Raw genomic sequence first — 21,382 nt, 5'->3', positions numbered from 1 at the left:
AAAAATTTGAATAATTTATTATATTTTATATATAAAAATTTTAAAAAATTATAATGATATAATAAGATGAGACGAAATGGTTTCAATTACAAACGAGAATTAAGATAAAAATCTTCAAAATTATGCCATAAATATTACCTTTTTTTTTTTTTTGCAATTATTTAAAATTTGAAAGATTTCTTATTTACTATTATTTTTTTTTATCATTTTGAATTATTTTTTAAAAAAGACAGCAAGGCAAAAACGCCATCAAGACCGCTCCACCAATGAGGAGTCAGTCCAATTTTCCGAACAATCGCGACCACATGAAATCGTCTAAGTCGGTGGGACCAGATCGTGGATTTGGAAAATAGAAATAATAATAAAAACTGAAATTTAAAAGGAATCGAATTAAATATAGTAATTTTGACTCAGAAAATATAATAATAACAATAAATAATAATAAATTTCCCCCACAGAATAAAATTGGAAAAAGTCAGAAAAATGGAAAAAAAAGCAAAGTACCGATCCTTATGTCACCGCTATATATACCCTCTTGCCGTTTTCCTTTTCTCTCGCATCCAAACACTGATTAATCCTTCTCTCTCTCTCCTCAAAAGGAAAATCCCCACTAAACCTCCCGCCTTGTAATTTTCAACTTTCCGCAAAATCTCTTTCCTCTCTTCGTGATCGTTCGTACTTTTTTTGAAACTGAGGAAGGTGCTCGACAATGGAGGAATGTACCGACAACATAAGGAAGCGACTTCGGGATGACTCCCGAGATAACTCGGGGTCTTGCGGTATTAACTCGCCCGACCCGAAGCGTTTGCGAGTGGATTTAGAGAATTCCACCGATGACTCGGGTGATTCGACTCTTGTACGAGTCGACTCGAATGAATTGCCGTTGGAGTCTCCCGAGGTGCAGCGGATCCAGGACGACCTACTCCATATCCTGGATGAGGACACGGTAACGGAACGTGACCCGGACCCGGAGATCCAGGGGCTTGAATCGGTGATCAGAAGCTTCGAAGAAGAGATACTTGTTGCGGCTCCGGAGCTAGCACCGGTAGTTCTCGACCAAACATCTGACTCCGGCGACTCTCAGCTGGAACTCGGTTACCTTCTTGAAGCCTCCGACGACGAACTCGGTCTCCCGCCAACAATATCCCCCAAAGAGGAAACAAAGATCGAGGCCGTTGATTTCGAGACTAGTTCTTCGGGCGCCACTGGATGGACTGGATTGTTAGGGTTCGAGAGCGAGATACCGAATTACGACACGTTCGAGTTCGGTGTCGGTTTCGACCCTTACAACAATACCGACGATACTAGTGGCGAATTTGTGGCGTTAGGAGGGTTGTTTGATTATACAGATAGGAGTTTTGAACCGGCCGATAACTCGGAATTTTTGTATTTGCCCGAGTAGCTCAATGCTTGTTTCAAACGTTTCGGCTACCGGGGTTTTGTTTGGACCCGTGACGTTTCGTGCAAATACTTGACTGTTGATACACTAGATTGTAAATTCGGATACAGGGGAAAAAAAAAAAAAATGTAAAGTAGGCCTGACTTTTGAAACTTCTAGCAGTCGACTCTCATTAATATTAATTGAAAAAATATAGTTACAATAATATTAATATGCGTATTAATTTATTGTGATTGATCAAAAAATAAATTTTATTAAAAACAGTGTTAATTTAAATTTTGAATATAAAGTAATCAATATTGATATACAGATTAATATGTGATTTTGTTTGTAGGTAATAAGGTATTGTTTAGTCACAAGAAATTCTCATCTCAAATATAAAATTCTTATCTCATCATTATAATTTTTTCAAATCCTCATATAAAATATAATAAATAATTCAATTTTTTCAAATTTTAATACAATAATAATATTAAAATATAATATTTTAATATTTAATTTTAAAATTTAAAATTTTTATCTTAAAAATCTCAGTAGCCCAGCAGAAACTCATTTTAATTTTAGGCGTTGTGATTTTTTATAGCCAATTATCTTGATATGATGGATTTTAAATAAAATTTATAATTTTCGGTTAAAATATTAAAATTATAATGCAATAATAACCTAGTAGTAACATATATTAATTAGTTATGAGTAGTATTGTATATAGTCGTTAAATATGCAAGCGTTGTATATTTTATTTAGAAATGTTTGAAATTTATTATTAAAAAATTAATTTCTTATGTACTCATGATGAATTATAATTTCTCTTTAATTATTTTTAACTGTTTAGAATATATTTTATTACTTGTGTCAAATCTTATCAAATGTTATATTGTAAAATTAGTGTCAAACTGAGTTTTTTAATTTCTTATAAAACAACTACTTACCAATTTGTTATAGAAGCTTAGCTGGGGCCATTGTATATTAAGTTTTATTTTTATTTATTTTTTTTTAAATTCAAATTTTGAATTCAAAATTCTAAGAGTTTTAATAGTTGACACGTCAATATACATGAGTAAAATTATAATACCATTTATCAAAACTTCACTCTTAATTATGTGCAATCATACTTTATAAAAGTTAAAAAAATCCTTCTCTTCTTGCTGGGAGAAAAGGTTTTGTTCCTTGTTTGCTGAAACGAGGATTTTGGTCTTAGCATAGTTTGAGTTTTGGTATTTGAATATGGAAGAGGAAGAATTGTCACATCGGTAGAAGGGATTCCATCTTACTAAAGGATACAATGAAGTTATTTAAATTTCAGAAGACACAATTAGAGACTCAAACATAAGAGGAGCATTGTTTGTTGGCGTTTCTTGTTTCTAAAAAAAAGTTATAACAAAGAAGCATTCAAGGTAACCGTGTCAAAGGTGTGGAGAGTTGAAGGATAGGTGATATTCAAGGATGTTGGTGAGGACAAATTCTTAATGATTTCCAATACCAATTTGACAAGGATAAAGTTATGCATGGCAAGCCTTGGTTTTTTTATCGTTCTTTTATAGATTGAGGTCTTTGATGGTGGATTAATAGTAAAAGACATTCCATTTTCTCATTAGCTTTTTTGGGTACAAATTCATAATTTTCCATTAGCATCAATGTCTCAAAAGAGTTGGGTTATAAGTTAGAAGGAGGCTTGGTGCTGTACATGAAGTGCATGTAGACAGAGAAGGGCTGGGATGGGGAAAGTGTCTTCATGTTAGAGTTGACATAGAATCATCAAAGCCATTGACGAGAGGTACATGCTTAGTATAGAAGGGAAGAAAACATGGTTGCCTTTTAAATATGAAAGGCTTTAGAATTTTTGTTTTAAATGTTGGATAGTGAAACATGTAGAGAAGGAATGTGTTCAGGCTCAGAATTATTCAGAGGAAGTGCATGTACATTTGCTCAACAATATCGTCCTTGGTTAAGCGTAGGCCTGTGCAAAATACCCATTGGACCTGTCAGCCCATCTGATAAAAGGCGGGTTTGCTTGAACGCCGGGTTGAACCCAATAAACAACGGGCAAACTTAACTCTTATTGGGGAAATCATGGGAATACCGGATAGAGCCTGCAGATAGAGTTGTCATGGCCTTACCGACATTCACTGGCAAAACAGCTGAGCTCGCCGGCTTAGGGTTCATTGTCGTAAGAGTCAAAGGCCCCGTCGTTAGGGCCAACGGGGCCATGTGCAGTAGGCAACTCCAGCAAGCACTACCAGATCTGCAGTGCCCAAGATGTTTTCAATCTACTGGATCTCGCTCGGCACACTCAAGAGGATGCAGATCAGATCAACACCTCTCTCGGCACTCTCGATCAACTAGAGTCAGTCTTCTCCTCTGAATCCCTCTGCCTAGGTTCCTCTGTTTGTAAAGAAACAAAAACACATACCAGAAAGGAAGATCTAAGTGCAACGATGTTGGATCCGATGTCGGTTCTCTTGTTTCTGCCTTTCTGTAAAAGGAGCTCACCGTCATCAAAACGTCTTTCGTCGCATATGTTCTTCAACTCACTACAACAAAAGTTTATTTGAGAGGCTGAATAAGCTTGCATGTTGTTTCTGATTGATTAAGAAATAAGGGGAAGCTTTGTTGGGGTTATGTTTTGTTTTCTAGGTTTTGTAGTTCTTGGATTCCATTGCTATGGGAAAGAAACGTTCTTGTTTTGATTGAATTTGAAGTTTGGCAATTGACTAGGAAAGAGTTTTGCAATAACGTTCTGGATCTGAGTATTTGAGAAACTTGAGAATGTAGTTTTTCATTTTGCTTCTGGGCAATTTGTGGATCATGGAGTTTAAGGTCCTAACGAAAGCTTCGTTGTGACTGAGGAATTGGGAAAGGAAGATGGATGATTCTCAGGAATCAGTGGTAAATCAAATTCACTGTTGTGTGAATATTGTTATTTTTAGATCCAACCCGTATATTACAGGTCGGATCGGTTCGTTTTGACCTTGGGTCAGTTCGGGCCCAAAATAATGCGGGTTGGACGGGTTGCAGGCCTCCGACTCCCACAACCCATGAACTCATCGTTATTTGGTGCAAGGAAGTATGGGGAAGGAAGGGACTCAGGCCACTAGCAGCCGTCAGGTTCAAGAGTGCAGCAGTGAAGTTCCAAAGGGAATGGGTAGTTATCCAGAAGTGGTTTTTAAGGAGCAAAACAAGGAGGTTTCTGCACATAACTTAGGTTTTTCAATTTCAAATTCCCAACAGTTTATGATAGATAATACAGGCAATTTTAACGTTAAAAATAGAAATAAGAATAAGGGATTCTGCTCCCATAAGAATCAGGGGGAATTTAATTGTGCTATTATTGTTAATAAAGATAAAGCCGGAGAAAGGTTTTCTGAGTCTGTTGAAAGTTTGAATAATCAGGATAAGGGAAAGGGCTTTGCTACACGCAGTCGGGAAACGCAGTCGGCGTGCAGTCGGCTGTACGGAATGAATAAAAAAAAATTATAAAAAAATTATTTTATATTCAGGGGGACCTGCATGAATTATAAAAAGCTATAAAAATAATTTTTTTTTTTCACGTAGGTCCTGTATTAATTTTTTTTTTACAGCCGACTGCACGCCGACTGCATTTCCCGACTGCACAAATCATTTCTCTAAGGGAAATGAGATGGGCACAAGGGGTAGTGAAGCGAGTTTGAAAGTACTAAGGAGAGTGAAATGCTAGTTGAAGCTGAGCTAATTTTAACATAATCCCACGTGGAAGCCTTTAAGAAGATTAATGTTGGATCTAAAAAAAAACCTTCTTGGAATAGAAGAGCAAGGGGAATATAGCTAATAATGTTAGTGAAGAAAGAACTTGTAGTGTGACAGGTTAGTTCTCTGGTTATAAGTCCAAATGGGAAGAGAACAAATTCAGTTAGTAATTCTAATACGTGTGTTATTCAGAATAAGTTGGTGGAGGTTGCTAAGCAGAACGACCAACAGCAATACATTGTCTAAGTTGGAATTGTCGAGCGTTTAGGAACTTTCGAACAGTTCAAGAACTTCACATTTGGATGAAAACAAAGAGCCTAGATTTTTTTTTCTTAATGGAAACAAAATGCAAAAGATATAAGGTGGAGCTAGTGAGAAATATTTTGAGGTTTGACTATAGTTTTGTTGTTGATAGTAGGGGTCTCAGTGGAGGGCTAGCATTTTTATGGCATAGCTTTAGCAATATGATCTTGATCTCTTATTCTAGATTCCACATATTTATGAATCTGAGTTGTGATGTTAATCAGGTTCAAATAACAAGATTTTATGGAAGTCCTAACACTGAATTAAAAAAGGGGAGTTGGAGATTGTTAAATGATCTAAAACCTCTTGATAATAAAGTATGGATTTGTTTTGGTGATTTTAATGAAATCCTTCACCAAAATGAAAAGGAAGGGGCTGCAGCTAGACCATTAGCAGATGGAGAGATTTAGAGAAGCTATTGAGGGGTGTGGGCTGAGTGATTTAAGGTATCAAGGTAACAAGTTCACTTGGAGCAACAATTGGAAGCATAGTGATTTCACCAATGAGAGATTGGATAGAGGTTTTTCTAACCTAAATCTAATTTTGTTATTTGAATTCACTAGTGTTTGTACCTTACTTGCTCAGTCATCAAATCACTCCCCCATTTTGATTAAATTGAGTCAACATCAGTTTACCAATGTGCAATGAAGTAAAGTATTTAGACATGAGATATGCTGGAATAAGAGGGAAGACTGGAAAAATTGTAGAGGAAGGTTGGAAAAGTAGAAGGCAATTAGGCGACAGCTTGGTTTCTATTACTACAGGGTTGAGAAGTGTAAGAAGGCACTTATTCATTGGAACAAGCAGCATAGCAGTATAGGTAGAGGTTCTCTTTTAGAAACGCTAAAAGAGATCTCAAGGTTGCAAGAGGTTAACAAGGGGGAACATGGATCTATTATAAAAATGAAACAGAAGGAGGTTGAGTGTCTATTGGAGGAAGAGAACACAAGATGGAATCAAAGGATTAAACAGATATGGCTTCAAGAAGGAGAGAGAAATACAAAGTACTTTCACTTGTGTACAAACTATAGAAGGAAAAATAACAAGATCTATGAGATGGAAAGGGATGATGGTTCAATGGCTACTTCAACTACAGAGATTTTAGGTTTGTTTCAAAGCTTTTACCAAGATCTTTTCTGTTCTTCAAATCCAACTGGCATCTCAGCATGTCTCACTACCTTAAAGCTCAAAGTAACATAAGAGATGAATGCAATTACTGGATTTCCACTTACTCGAGGACAAATTTATGTTAACCATTTAGTTTTTTTTTTTTTTTAAATGACAGCTGGTTATTTTGCAAAGCTAACTCATTGGAATGGAGCAATATGATTAGCTTATTGGATAGTTATGAAAAAGTTTCTGGACAAAGACTCAATAAGGAGAAAACTTCAATTTACTTCAGCAGAAACATAAGGAGTGAAGCCAGAGAGTTTATTTTGAACATAGCGGGAGTAAGATCTTCTCCTTCTTATAAGAAATATTTGGGGCTACCTACTCTTATAGGTAGATATCTTTTCAAGGCTTTCTATGGAATATTGGATAGTGTCAAAAGTAGAGTGAGTAGTTGGAAAACAAAGTTGTTGTCTAAAGCAAGTAAAGAGATACTATTGAAGGCAGTGATCCAAGCACTACGTACCTACTGCATGGGGGTTTTTAAATTACGTAGATCCCTTCTACTTAAAGTTAACCAGATTATGAGTCAGTTTTAGTGGAGCCAACAAGGGAATGAGAGAAAGGCTCATTGGGTGTCATGGGGTCAAATGGGGAAAGTTAAGTCTAATGGAGGTCTTGGGTTCAAGGATTTGGAAAGTTTTAACTTAGCTCTACTTGCAAAACAAGGGTGGAGGTTTATACAAAATCCATAGTCCTTGGCAGCTAAAGTGTTCAAACTCAAATATTTTCTAACTACTTCTTTCCTACAAGCTAAAATGGGTACTAATCCTTCATTTATATGGATAAGTCTGTTTACAGCCAAGACGCTAGTGGAAGATGGATCATTATGGAGGATTGGGACAGGAAATTAGGTAAGGATATGGCAAGATCAATGGATTCAATAGCCTAGCTCTTTTAAGATTCAAACTAAGCCTGTAGGTTGGGATTTAAATACAAGGTGAGTTCTATCATAGATCCAGATACCAGAAGTTGGAATGTCCATTTGATTCAGGAGTGGTTCTCAAGTAGGGAAGTGGAATTGATTCTAAATATGCCATTAAGTAGTTCAAACTGTCTAGATAAGCTCACTTGGAGATCTAGCTAGAGTGGTATGTTTATAGTGAAGAGTGCATATTATCTACAAAAGGAGTTGAATGACACAGAGAAAGGGCAAGGTTCTAATCCTAATGCAAATAAGCAACTTTGGACTTATTTATGGAAGTTAAATGTGTCTGCTACAGAAAAGATTTTCATGTGGAGAGCTTGCTTAGAATCTTTACCAACAAACTCAAATCTTTTTAAGATGAGAGTTTTGGATTCACCATTGTGTTCACTATGCTAGTTAGAGGAAGAATCAAGTATACATATGATATGAGAGTGTCCAGCTGCGAGGGATGTTTTGTGTATGTGTTTCAAAAAATTGCAGAAAGCTAGTTTTCCAACAGGTTGGTTTCTGAAGTGGTTTGAAGCTATAGTTGATTTGTTTGAATAAGAATGAGTGGAAGAAATAGCAGTTACAGCTCAAAAAATATGGCATAGAAGAAACAATTTTCTGTTAAAGGCATATTTACTCACCCAACAAAAGTTTTGGTATAAGCAATTAAGGCAACAACTGAATTCAAAGAAGCAAACAAGAAGGCAAGCAGTCCTGATGTAGTGTTGAATGTAGATACTGTCAACTGGTCTCCACCTCCTTAGGGTTTGTACAAAGTGAATTGGGATGCATCATTGAGCAAAAGCAGCAGTAAGGTAGGCATTGGGATTATTGTGAGAGATAATAAAGCTCATGTCATTGCTATTTTGCTCAAGACTCTTGTACAGCTGAATCATTGGAGGGCTTATCAAGCAATACAATTTGTACTAGAAATTGGTATTAGGAAGATAAACCTTGAGGGTGATGCATTAAATATTGTCAACTACATATAACAGAGAGATGATACTTGCCATTACTCAAAGGCCATTATATGGGACATAAAAAATGTTCTTGCTTAACTAGATTATTGGGAAGTGGTTCATATAAGAAAGGGGTCAAACATTGTAGCAGATGCACTAGTAAAAAGTGCTCTAGGTATTTCTGAAGAGATAATTGAGTTAGAGAGTTATCATTCTTGTATTGCTTCTCTCATTTGAGGTATTTTGATCAATGAAGAGTTTATTATTATTATTCTTCTTCTTCTTCTTTTAAAAGAACTTTAATAAAGGTGTATTTATGAGATATGTTATATAAAAGTTTAATATATAACACCACTTATGTTATATACAAGTCTAAGCATATCTTTGTAAATGTCAAAATAATATTTTTTAGTTTTTTTTTTTAATTATAAACTCAGTTCATTCAAATATGAATAGCCCGATACATCTATTGCTATTTGGCATGTTGAGCTGCCTTCCTACATGAATAAGTTCATAACTCTGAAAGCATATAAGAAGTTGAATCTCCATAATCAAAGGTGCGTGAGATGTAAAATTGTGATTTCTGAAACTTTATAGCTTCGATAGTAGTCAATGAATCCCCTTTCAACTGTAATTTTGAATATCCCAACTGTAAAATCATCTGTAAACCTCTTAGGGCAGCTAAAATTTTAATATCATCCACTGAAAAGTTCCCCATTTCATTTCTAATTGAAGCAAACAAAACATCACATTTATCATCATCTAGAATTAATCCCACTCCAACAACTCTCATATCATGAAAATGAGTCTCTTCAAAATTCAATTTCACATAACTTGTGGAGATCTCCATAACATGATCTTATCTTTACTCAACACAACTGAAGAATGCTTAATAAAATTGAAACTTGCCACATACTCAACACATTTATCAACACATGCTTCAATTGAATCAATTGCTGGCTCAAACAAACTAGAATTCCTAATTTTCCACACACCCCAAGCAATAGAAAAGATAAAACTAAAGACATATCATCTTCCATAAGAGTCCATATAACTCATCAAAGCAAATAGCTGTAGAAAACAAGGGAATTGATTTACTGCATTATGAATTCCATATTTGGGGTACCTTGGAGCAAAGGCACAAAACATGAAGTTGATCTTCAACTTGAGTTTGACTACTTCCACACAAACTAGTTGACAATACACTCCACGGTATTAAGTTAAATTTTGTTGTAAGACAATTTTTACTAGTCCTCCAAGCAAAGTTTTTAACTTTGGAGGTAAAGACAGATTCCATTAATTTTTTCCAATAAGTGGAACACCTTCTGGACTGAATAACTTCAAGCTATACAGAATTTGGACTCATTCCCAGCCAAAAATGATAACAAGATTTAACTATATAGTAACCACTTTTATTTTCACCACAAACAAACTTATCAATAGCCCAACAATTCAAAGGAGTTTTTAAAATTGATTCAACCACATGAGAGGGAAAAACAGTTTGTATTAAATCTACTTTTCACTGTCTAGTATGTTCCTTCATTAGCATATTAATAGTTGCATTCAGTGGTAACAAAGTAGAAAATTGAACTGGAAGAGGATCTTACCTTTCTGAAATCCACCTGTCAATCTGTACATTAATACTCTCACTACTTCCAATGCGCCAGTAACAACCTTGGTTGATAATATTTTGTCGAGGACAAACTTCTCCATACATTAGAAGGATTCCCTCTAATTTCTAATTGTGGGAAAGAAGTTTTAGGTTAATACTTAGCTTTAAAAACTGTGGACAATAGAGAATTAGGATTAGTCATTTGTCTTCGTCCTTATTTTGTAAGAAGTGCAAGATGGAATAATTCCAAATCTCCAAATCCCATTGCTCTTTTCAATTTAGAAACACGTATTTTTTTCCTACTAATTCAGTGCATCTTACGTTCAGATTCTCTTTGATCCCACCAAAATTTAGCAAACATCGTTTCTAACTCTTGAAAAGATAGTTTGGACAATTTGAAGCAACTCATTGTGAAAGTAGGAAGAGCTTGGGCCACTGCTTTAATCAATATTTTCCTACCAACTTGCGATAAGAGTTTTTCTTTCCACCCTTGCAGCTTATTCCAAATACAAGTTTTTAACTTTTGAAAAGTTACCATTTTGGAATGCCCCACAAAAGATGGCAAGCTCAAATAACGATCATGAGCTTGAATAGAGGTGATATGCCAAAAACCCTTAATAGCTTAAGCTTCCTCAATGCCAACATTCCAACTAAGTAATAACTTAGTTTTGTCCATATTTAATTGCTATCCAGACGTTTTGTCCAGATTTAATTGCTATCCAGAAGCATCCTTATAAAGTTGTAATAACTGCAGAAGATTCTCATTTTCAGTGACGTTAGCTTTGGAAAACAATAAACTATCATCCGCAAAAAATAAATGGCTGATTGTTGGTGCACCCTTAAGAACTTTGATCCCCGTAATCATTCTTCTATTAACAACATTTTAAAGGAGAGCAGTTAAGCCTTCCGCATGTAAAACAAATAAATAGGATGACAATGGAACCCTTGGTGGGTACAAAGGATGAAGAATGCAACCCATTTATTAAAACTTTGTAGGACACCGAGGACTGACATGAAAAAATCCACACTACCTATTTTGGATCAAACCCCAATTTAAGCAAAACTCTTTCAAGAAACTTCTACTCTACCCTATCATAAGCCTCACTCGTGCCCAACATCTTCCTCTGATTCTTTGTTTTATAGAATATACAACCTCATATGTAAGAAGAATATTATCAGTAGTAATTCTCCCCGGTATAAACGCACTTCGACTTGAGGAAATAATATTTGTCGAAAGAAATTTCAACTTATTTGCAATCATCTTACCAATTATCTTATATACCACATTACATAAACTAAATTGTCGAAAGTCTTGGACCTTTCTAGGCTTATTTTTCTTTAGGATAAGGACCATAAAAGTTTCATTCAACCCCATGGGAACCATACACTGATGTAGAATAGACAAAAGTGTTTTGCTAACCTTTTCCCCAACTATGTGCCAATATTTCTGAAAAAGATTGGTGACATCCCATTTGGGCCCGGTGCTTTTATAGGGTGCATAGAGAATAATACTCCTTTAACTTCCTCAACTGTATAGGGCAATAAAAGTGCTTGGTTGATCTTAATAGTAACTTTTGTTTACAAAACATTCGTAACAGGAATCATCAAACATGGTTGATCAATAGAAAATAGATCTGAAAAATAAGGAACTATAACCCCCATCCAAATCCCCCCTCCCTTCAAATAGCCAAGCCATCTCTAAGTTTTGATATATAATTTCCGCTCTTATGCTAAGAAGCTTTATGATGGAAAAAGTTAGCATTTTGATCACCCGAATGTAACCACAAAGCCTTGGATCTCTGCTTCCACATCATTTCTTCTCTTTCCAATAACAAATTAATATCATATTGTATTAGCTTAATATCTAAAATTGAAGAAGGATCAGATGCTTTCCTATCCAATTCAATCTGCTTGCCTCCAATTGCTTCTAAATATGACCAAACTTTCTATGCTTCCATGATTGTAAGTGGAGACTACACAGATAAAGAGACTCTTTTAAACTGTCAACTGCAACCACATTAGTACATTTATCCCATGAAGTAGAAATGATTTATTCATATGCCACTACCCCATTCCACATTGATTTAAATCTGAAAGGCTTCCACATTGGTATTTGAACCTATGCCACACCTCTTCTTCTTGTAACCTTGCAAGCCCAAAAGAAACCAATAGCGTTGTAGGCTTAAACATGGTCACCACAGTCCGCAAGTCATCTCATTGCCAACTTAAAAAAAATATTAATGCGGAACTCCTCGGTAAGTCCACTAATCTTATTGGATAGTATCTCAAACCGAATTTAGTATTCCTCCACTAATCTGTCTGACGGAGCTTTGTAAAAGCCCCAACCGGATCCTTATAAGCTTAAGGGCCAAAACAGATCTAGAGAGCCACCACAAATTCCTCCCAAGAATGAACTAGGCTAGAATCCATCAACCAACAATAGCATGAGAGAGCCTTACCTTCCATATGGAAGGAAGCAATTTGCAATTTGTGTTCTTTCGGAGTATTAAAATAAACGTAAAATTGTTGGGCCTTGACAACCCATTTCACGAGTTTCAAACCATCAAACCTTGGAAAATTCAGCCTAAATGTCTGCGCTTGAATCCCTGTATTTTCATCAAACATAGAATTATTAATGATTTTCATTATTTGTCTAGAAGAGCTCTCACCTGAATTATTAGTCATTGTTTTAATAGCCAATTGATCATAACTGGCTGCCAAATTACTAATCTACTTCAGCACTGTCTCCAGCAACTTCTGTTGCTGTTGCCGCTCCTGTTCCTCTCTCAATTGAGTTGTTTCGCCCTTCAGAGTAGACACTACATTAGCAAGTTGAGAGTGACGAGTACTCTCTGCCATTGTGCAACATGGCTCTAATACCACTGCTATGGTCTATGTGATTTATAAATTAAGGAAATATAAATGTGTAGGCTATTCGAGGTGCCTAAGGCCTCCACATGTACTCAAATATTGGATGCAAAACTTGTTCTTCATTCAATATGCTTACAGGACTTAAATAGATGATTTATATAAACAACCCATTACCAACCAGATGACACGACTTTAATAGCCCAACGACTACAACCCACATGAAACTTACAACAACTAACCCATTACTAGACTTAGTCAAACATAAGACCCACTAAATTGACTGGCCCCATTAACGGACTTAGTCAAAGCACTTAGCAAATAAAACTAAATTACTACGATAATCCTAATAAACTCCAAGGACTTAGCACATAATACAAACTCAATTTTTTACTATAACTACCAGAGGCACTACCGATAACCACTTCCCATTTGCCATTTTCTTCGCATCAATAATAGCTGGAGCACCACTAGAATCCATCGGTTTTGCAAATGATGAAACATGGGTAACCTAATGACCATCAGACAGAACACTAGACTTAATTATGACCCCAGACTCCATGCGAACTCTATTTTGTAGTAAACCACCTTCTATTCGTAACCAGGAGCCGAATGGGAAACCATTTGCTTCATACCGGGATCAATTTGTCAACCACAAATCACAATCATGATAAGTGTGGCCTAAGATACCACAACAATAGCAAAAATTAGGCAATCACTCGTATTTGAAAGAAACCCACACCGATTCTGCAGTAGACCGTATTTAAGTGTTTAAATCGGGGCAATGGATTATGAATGTCCATTTTCACTCTAACCCTTGAATATTCTCCCCACACCAATGAATTTTCTGGTAGATCAATATCTTCTACTTCACCAATGGAACTTCCAATCATTTTGACCACCAATGCATTCATATAATTAAGAGGGAGATCATAAATTCTTACTTGAAACGAAGCAAAATTAAGACAAATTTGTGAAACTTGACCATCCCCATCGTAGTCTTGCATCAATATAAGACACTAATTAAAAAAACTAGCACCCATTACAAAGAACACATAATGTATCCTTAACATCACTAAACTGCGCAATAAAGAGACCATCATGTAGGTCGAAAAAATTTACCCCTTTCCCAGGATTCTAAATCAATATTATCATATTCTTGAAAGCCTCATTGTTGAAAATTTTTTTGGACAGAATTTTTAAGAGAATACAAAACTGGGATTGCTCCATTGGGATCTCTTGAACATGGTTTGTAATAACAAGTACCTCAAAATTCTCCACTTTGGATAAACGAAACTTTTCCACACCTTTTGACAGAAAGTCTACCATTGGAAAAGCTCTAGACAATTCTTAATCTAATGAAGAAATAGTTGCAATGCCAAAGCCATAGAGTAACTAAATAAACAATGAAGATTGAAAAGGAAAGATCAACAAGCACTCCCAAGTGAGTAACCAAAGCAGAGATCATCGACTAGGAGAAACAAAAAAACCAATTTGAGCAGTTACTGAAAATCTTCTAAATCGCCACAGTAGGAGAAAAGGAATACCATGAAAAAAATTAATATTTATTAGTTGATAGAGCAAGTCTCTACATCGTCTACATTTATTAGTGTGTTTTGTTGGTTAAAATATATATGGACCTCCTCTAGTACAATATCCTCCGCCAAGTCTCTCTCATACGGATGCCATAGGGTGAGGTATATATATATATTCCCTTTCTCTTGCCGTGGTGGGTAGATGGCCCTCGGGATGAATCTACCCCCCACACACGGGCTGGGGCACCTGTCCACTAGGGGCAGCGTCAAGTGTTGCTTGCCTGTGAGGTATACTTAGCACTCTTAGTAGAAATGGGGGATTTAAATTCTTTGGAATTCCTATTCTAATTCTAATATTTAGAGTAAAAAAGAGATAGACATGACATACCTACATTGGATACTACAACATTTTTAATTGTTAATGTTATGAGATTCATTTTATATGTCTATCTTTCTATACCACTTGAAATTCTTTTGTTAAAAAAAAATAATTCTAAAACATCCAAGTAAAAAATTGTTAGAAGTTGTCGAAGATTGCAGGACCTCCTCAAAACTAAAACGTGTCAACGAGGTCATGGGGTACCCAACCCAATTCAGTTGGTTTTCGCCTCGCTTTTCTTTGGCCATGAAGTTTTTGGATATTGTCGCATTTGTACATCGCAGCATAGCTCTTAGTTAGAAGGTGGAAGTTGCAGCCTTTTGAATTTCCAAATCACAGAAATTCTACAAAATACACAATTCAAAGACAAAATGAAATCTTGGAATATGCCTACTACGAACTTCCAACATCGACATCATTTATCATTGGTGATTGAATTGGTGATGAATTCAATCTCCTCATGCTCATCTGTCTACCCCTTGGCTTGAAAAATTAGGTTCTTTAGAACTAATCGCCCAAATAACTCACAATGAATCCCCTTCCAATAGCAAACTTGAGAAACCTAAATTCAAGACAATTTAAAGACCCCTTAAAGCAGTCAAAGCCTCTATATCATATACTTCAAACAGCCCAAATTCCTTCCCGACTCAAAGCAAATAAGACATTACATTTTTCATTCCTTAGCAAAAATACCAATTACACAATAATCGCAAATTCAGAAGAATACTAATTTTGAAGTTATACTTGTTACATTTGGTTAAAAGGACAAAAATAATTTGGAAGGAATTTACCACAGACTAAATAGCTAGAATTGCATATACAAAGTGACCATATCATTAACAAAAATAACGAAAAAGAGGTCTTGCAGATTACACAAATGCCTTTGCCATATCACTAGCTTGATATCTAAGATTTAAATGCCTTTGCCAGATTGCACAAATGCTGCAAAAATCAGACCAAAACCATATATACACTAGCATTGCAGGTCACATTCAAACTTAGCACGAGTGCTAAAGCTACTGAAACTGCCTAAAATGTTTAGGTTACCTTGCACTAACTTGTTCTCAGTCAAATGCTGGAGCTAAGTGTCATTGTAGCCAAAGATTTAAATACCGTACTGTATGGGCTGGTACGCCACTAGTCTGGTATATGTATTATACCTGTTTCGTACCGCCTCAAATACCAGTTAACATTTCGGCCCGTACCGGTCAGTATTTCGGCTTTGTCTTATTTTTTTTCTTCAAATTGCAAGCTCATTTTTTTTTATCCTCAATTCAGACCAAACTATTTATAATTTATATATAAATATATATATATGTATTTATGTATAATTTATTCATATATCAACTATCTCGAAACGGTACACAAAATGGTATCGGTACAGAAATATTTCGTTCCAGTGCTTTCACCGGTACAGTATTCAAAACTTTGATTGTAACATCAATAGTAACAATTATGTGTTTTACGCATTCACGTACTTGGAAAGCTCAAAACCGCATATGTGGGTGCTACTTGACTTACAATCAAAAATAAAATGTTAAATTATTTTTAATAACCTAAAATACCAAATTGTGGCTATGTATCATGAGTATTCGATTCGTATTTTTGATACCTAGTTTGCTTTTTCCAAAAATAGAAAAAATCATCATAGTCTTAGGTGACAGTACCAAGTAGAGTTGGTAATGATTTGGAAAGAAATGCATATACGTAGTCAGAATTTCTTATATAAATTACCCATATATGTCATTGGAAAAAATAATGATAAAGAGTTCTAAGTGCAATACTTGCCTTTGCACAAAGTTGTTCTCAGTCAAATGCTGGACGGAGCTCAGTGTCATTGTAGCATCAATAGTGGGTGGTAAGGCTCCAATGCTGCAATCAGGGAAAAGCCCAAAAGAAAATTAACAGACAAAAGGCAAAAGTACAGTTCAACTTCATTCATTCCATACATGCGTTTCTCCATACACAGTTTGTTTGCTGAGACAATAGGGGAATAGAAAACAAAAATTAAAGATTAGGACCTAAAACAGGACAATGTCTCAAAAACAGAACAAAGATGCAAGTTATTTTGGTAGCGACACATTGTGAAGTTTTGAAGAAGCACATTGTGAAATGGCTATAAGTAAATCTACAAAGTGAAAAGATTTTAAACTAGATATAATGTATGTGTAATAGGTAGAGAGGACGAAAATCAAAGGAATAGAGGCGACTTACTTACTTCATCCATTTTTCTTGTATACCACTTTGGCTCTGCAACTTTCATAAAACTGCACCATCCCATCGTAATCATGATCGAGAGCAAATTGAACTCGTAAATTGTCCAAAACCTTTTGTTCAAAAGATTGTAAATTGGAGTACCGCACCCATACAGCATATTGAGTCCTATTTTCCTCTTTGTCCCTATCCATATTAACCAATTGTACCACTTCCAATATAGCATACATGATTTGAGCTGTTACTGGTTATCTTAGCATCACCAATATAACTCGTCCAGCCTGAAGCATCTTTAAAAGATATTACAAGATATAATACAATTCCATTTATCTTATCCAAATAGTGCGGCCCCTCGATATCTATTGCCCATTCTTCTTCTCCCCTCGGTCTAACATAATCATCAGGCCTCTTCACCATTTCATTATCTTTTAAAAATTCATGAATATAACTCAACCACTTTGGAATCCGATTTTCTGGAAACAAAGTAGCTTCATAATCATAGACTCCATGTTAAACGTCAAATATTATCATCAATTTAATTTAAGCAATACATGCATACTATTAAAAATGAGACCACACATACATACCTTCCACAGTAAAGGATTTTGCACTTTATCATTCCATATATTCACATGCATTTTGTCGCAACCAGTCAATTCAATCAAACGTAGCGATATGATGTGGTTTCCATTGAATTCCAATATTTTTTATACTTCCCAAAATATTTCTAATGACTCGCATCTCGTAATAACTACTTGTCTTATATTTTTTTTTTATAGAAAAATACTTCATTGCATTCATTCGGTAAACGAAGTTATAAATGTGACTTATAAGTCAGGAGAACCAGACTATAAAATCAACTAACGTAACTACTCAGGAACTCCCCCGCACATAAAGTGACGGACATTGCCTTAAACTTCTAAGACTCTCAAAAAAGAGAGTAAACGCTTTGTATAATCAGAGACTAAAAAGCTCCTCTAACCTCCAAGGAGGCAGAATGCGGAGACAATCACCACGAACAAACAGTTCAATAGGATAGACCCATACTAAAACTAAAACAACAAAAAACTCACAAAACAAGAAACTAACAAAAACAAAAAAACATAAATAAAACACAACCACGAGCACGGCAGGGCTCCGACGGCACACCCTCCACAGGCAATCGGCATTACGAGCCCAACGGCACGAGCACCCAGCTTATGTACGGACCACAGAAACCTCCAATGAAGGCCGGCCGTATGACCACCGGCTGTAGCATCGACCGCCACTCTAAGCACTTTGCCTCAGATTGAGGCCGCCCAACAGCACCTCACCTCACCGTGGACTCCACTTGAAAAGGGTAGAACAAAGAAACAACAAAAACACAGCAGCAGTGCCGTGCAACAACACCAACATCTGCTACACAAAACCAGGCACAACCACAGGCGATACAAGGCACAAAAAACCAGACACCGAAAGCAACCTCCATTAACGGAGATGCAGGGCGCTGCCACCGACGATAGACCAACCGCGGCAAGGACCGAACAACAAAAGAAAACCGGACGCCGATAAAAGAAACAACAAAAAAATAAATCTACCGGCAAAACAGAGGCCGTGCCGGGCTCAAAAAGAAACCTGGGAGGAAAACCGCCATCCGGAAGCTGACAACCGAAGCCTGAGGATCCAAAAAAGGTTGAGATAATCCTCTGGAGGTAGCCCGTGGTGGCGCGTGAGGTCCACTCACCGTAGGGAGCCCAAGCTTCGTCCCGCGCGTGCGAGCTACGCCCCACTCCGCCTGCCACCACGTTCGGTGGGTTTGTAGATCGGCATCTAAGCTGTATCCCGGAGGGGCGTGTGTTGACGTTCGGCAGCTGGACGGCCCGGGGCGGTAATCCTCCCTTATTGGCCTGAAAAAACCTAAAAATCGGAAATAAAAAACCTTTAAATGGATAGAGAGAGGGAGGGGAGCAGGAGACGAAGCTCCCACCCCCTCCCCCCCGGGTGGCGCGGCTCTGGGTTGGGGGAGGTTTGAGAGAGAGCAGAGACGGGGGCGGTTCAACAGAGTCGAGATGCTTTCTTTTTCTACTTGTCTTATATTTGGTGGAAGCTCTGGTATTTCTTCAAGTTTATGACAACATCCCATGTAAAGAAATCTGAGTCTCGTAATATCTTTGATGCTCGTGGGAAGGCTATCAATTTCAGTCCCTGATAGATTTAAATCACGCAAGCTAGTGGAGGTGTTAAACATGGTAAATATACTGGATATTGGAAAGAAATTTGTTTCTGATTGGAAACAACTTTGAAGATTCAACAATTGTAATGCAATTCTCCCATTGCTTGAATTTGTTGGAGGCTCCAATTCATGGAGTCGTTCTTTACGTAATGATATCTCCTCTTCCATTTTTGTAAACTCAATAGACAGAAGGGATAGCCCATCATCCCTCTTCTTCTTTACAAGATTTGGACAACCACCAATCCATAAATGTTGCAACTGATCAATGCAAGCAACTGGGAGACACATAAGGTTTTTGCAATTTCGTAGATATAAATACTAGAGTCTAACGATGTTCTCAATGGATAAAGGTAGTTCTTCTATTGCGGTGCCAATTAGATCCAATGCATTTAAATATTCCATTTTGTACCCAATTTCAGGAAGATCACGAAGGCTTGAACATTTCCAATAAGAAAGACAGTGTAAAGATCTCAAACTGAGGCTTCTTGGAAGGATTTGGAGTTTAGAGCATCCCTCAAGATCCAACTTAGAAAGATTTTCCAAAGATTCAACAGAATCATGCACCTCAACTAATCTTGTACAAAATGGGACACTCAATTCCTTCAAATTTGAGAGGCTTTAAAGATCCATAATCTTTTTTAAAAATATACATTCAAAGAAAGTCATAGTTGTCAAATTCTGTAAAAGAAAAAGAGGAAAAGTTTAATGGACTTTACTACATGGTTCAAAGAAAAAAAAAATGTTGATGATTATAATTGTGTACATACCTTGGGCTTGAACCCATCCTCTAACTCCTTGATCAAGCTATCACACATGTTAAAGACAATGAGTTTCTTTCCTTGGAAATTACTTAGCAAAGACTGTCTAGGATATTTATCCCAATCAAGGACTCTTAACTTGTCAGAGAGATAATTGGGTGCACAAAAAAAACGTGCATTACGATTTATAAAGACTTTAAGTCTTTTCATATGTAGAAATGCTTTCGGATGCAAGCTTATGATCTCCTCGTCACCCTCAGGTAAATGTAATAGTATGCCTTCAATTTTGCTTGGCCCCTGATATAAATGCATGAAGTTGCTTAAAGATATTTTACGAAAAATAATACTCTTTACTTATCAATTAATATTACACACTAGTTTTCTTTTAAGATATTTTAAAAACGAATAATTATATTTATCATTCCCACACACTACACACCACACCTATTTTATTTTATTTTATTATTATTATTATTTTTATAACAAGTATGTGGTGTACAGATGATAATTAGAACAATTCAATTAGTTTAACAAGAATAAAATAACATTAAAATAAAAAATAAAAAATAATATTAAAATATGTAAAGTGTGTAGTGTGGGATGATGAGTAATTCCTCTTTAAAAATAAGTAGTATTTATCAATTGCTAAAATCTCCAATACTAAATAGACGCATGCTAAAACATAAAAGATTTGTGTTTTTACCAACTTACGTACTCTCTTATAATTTTCAATAAAACAAACGCTTGCTTGAGGAGATAGTAGACATGAAATTAGAAAATATATGATACTTGGAATGAAAAAGGGACATCTAGATTTGGTACTTTTTTTTTTACTCATTTTAATAATCAAGAAACGAATTCTATATATATATATATATATATATCTACATCCACAAATGAATTATACAACAACAATCCCATTAACTGATGCGTCTTGATCTGATCCATTAGATTTACTTTACAATAAAAATAACTTTATAATCTGACGAACCACATCAAGCTACATCAGTTTGTAGAATTACTTTTTTGTATATATATATATTCATTTAGGTATAAATTCAAACAATTTATATTTTCTCAAAAAGAACAAAATCCCCTAGGTTTCACTTTTGGAAAAGGAAATAAATGTAAAACTCAAGATATTCTTTTTTACTCTTACCGTACTTCCTTCCAACACTTCACGGATATCCTTGTGAAACCACAGTCTACTACATTTGCTAGGTTCTTTAGGTGATTCTAGTCAAACAATTTCTCGTCTCATATCTTGCAACAAGTCATGCATCCCAACACGTTCATTACCCCCTTCAATAGTAGTAGTAATAAGACACTTATTT

The 21,382-nt window shown here is 35.9% G+C and overlaps 1 protein-coding gene across 1 annotated transcript; it reads left to right on the top strand.

Annotated features, from left to right (window-relative positions):
* Positions 1 to 554: 554 nt before the first annotated feature.
* LOC122295514 lies at positions 555 to 1,551 on the top strand. The gene has a single exon (XM_043104553.1). It carries the CDS (start codon positions 710 to 712, stop codon positions 1,400 to 1,402), a length of 693 nt encoding a protein of 230 aa, XP_042960487.1. The 5' UTR covers positions 555 to 709; the 3' UTR covers positions 1,403 to 1,551.
* Positions 1,552 to 21,382: the final 19,831 nt, after the last annotated feature.

This window comes from Carya illinoinensis, chromosome 15 (assembly GCF_018687715.1).
Source record: "Carya illinoinensis cultivar Pawnee chromosome 15, C.illinoinensisPawnee_v1, whole genome shotgun sequence".
Classification (NCBI taxonomy): Eukaryota; Viridiplantae; Streptophyta; class Magnoliopsida; order Fagales; family Juglandaceae; genus Carya; species Carya illinoinensis.
The sequence above is the reverse complement of the archived record's forward strand: the minus strand, read 5'-3'. Positions and strand labels throughout refer to the sequence as shown.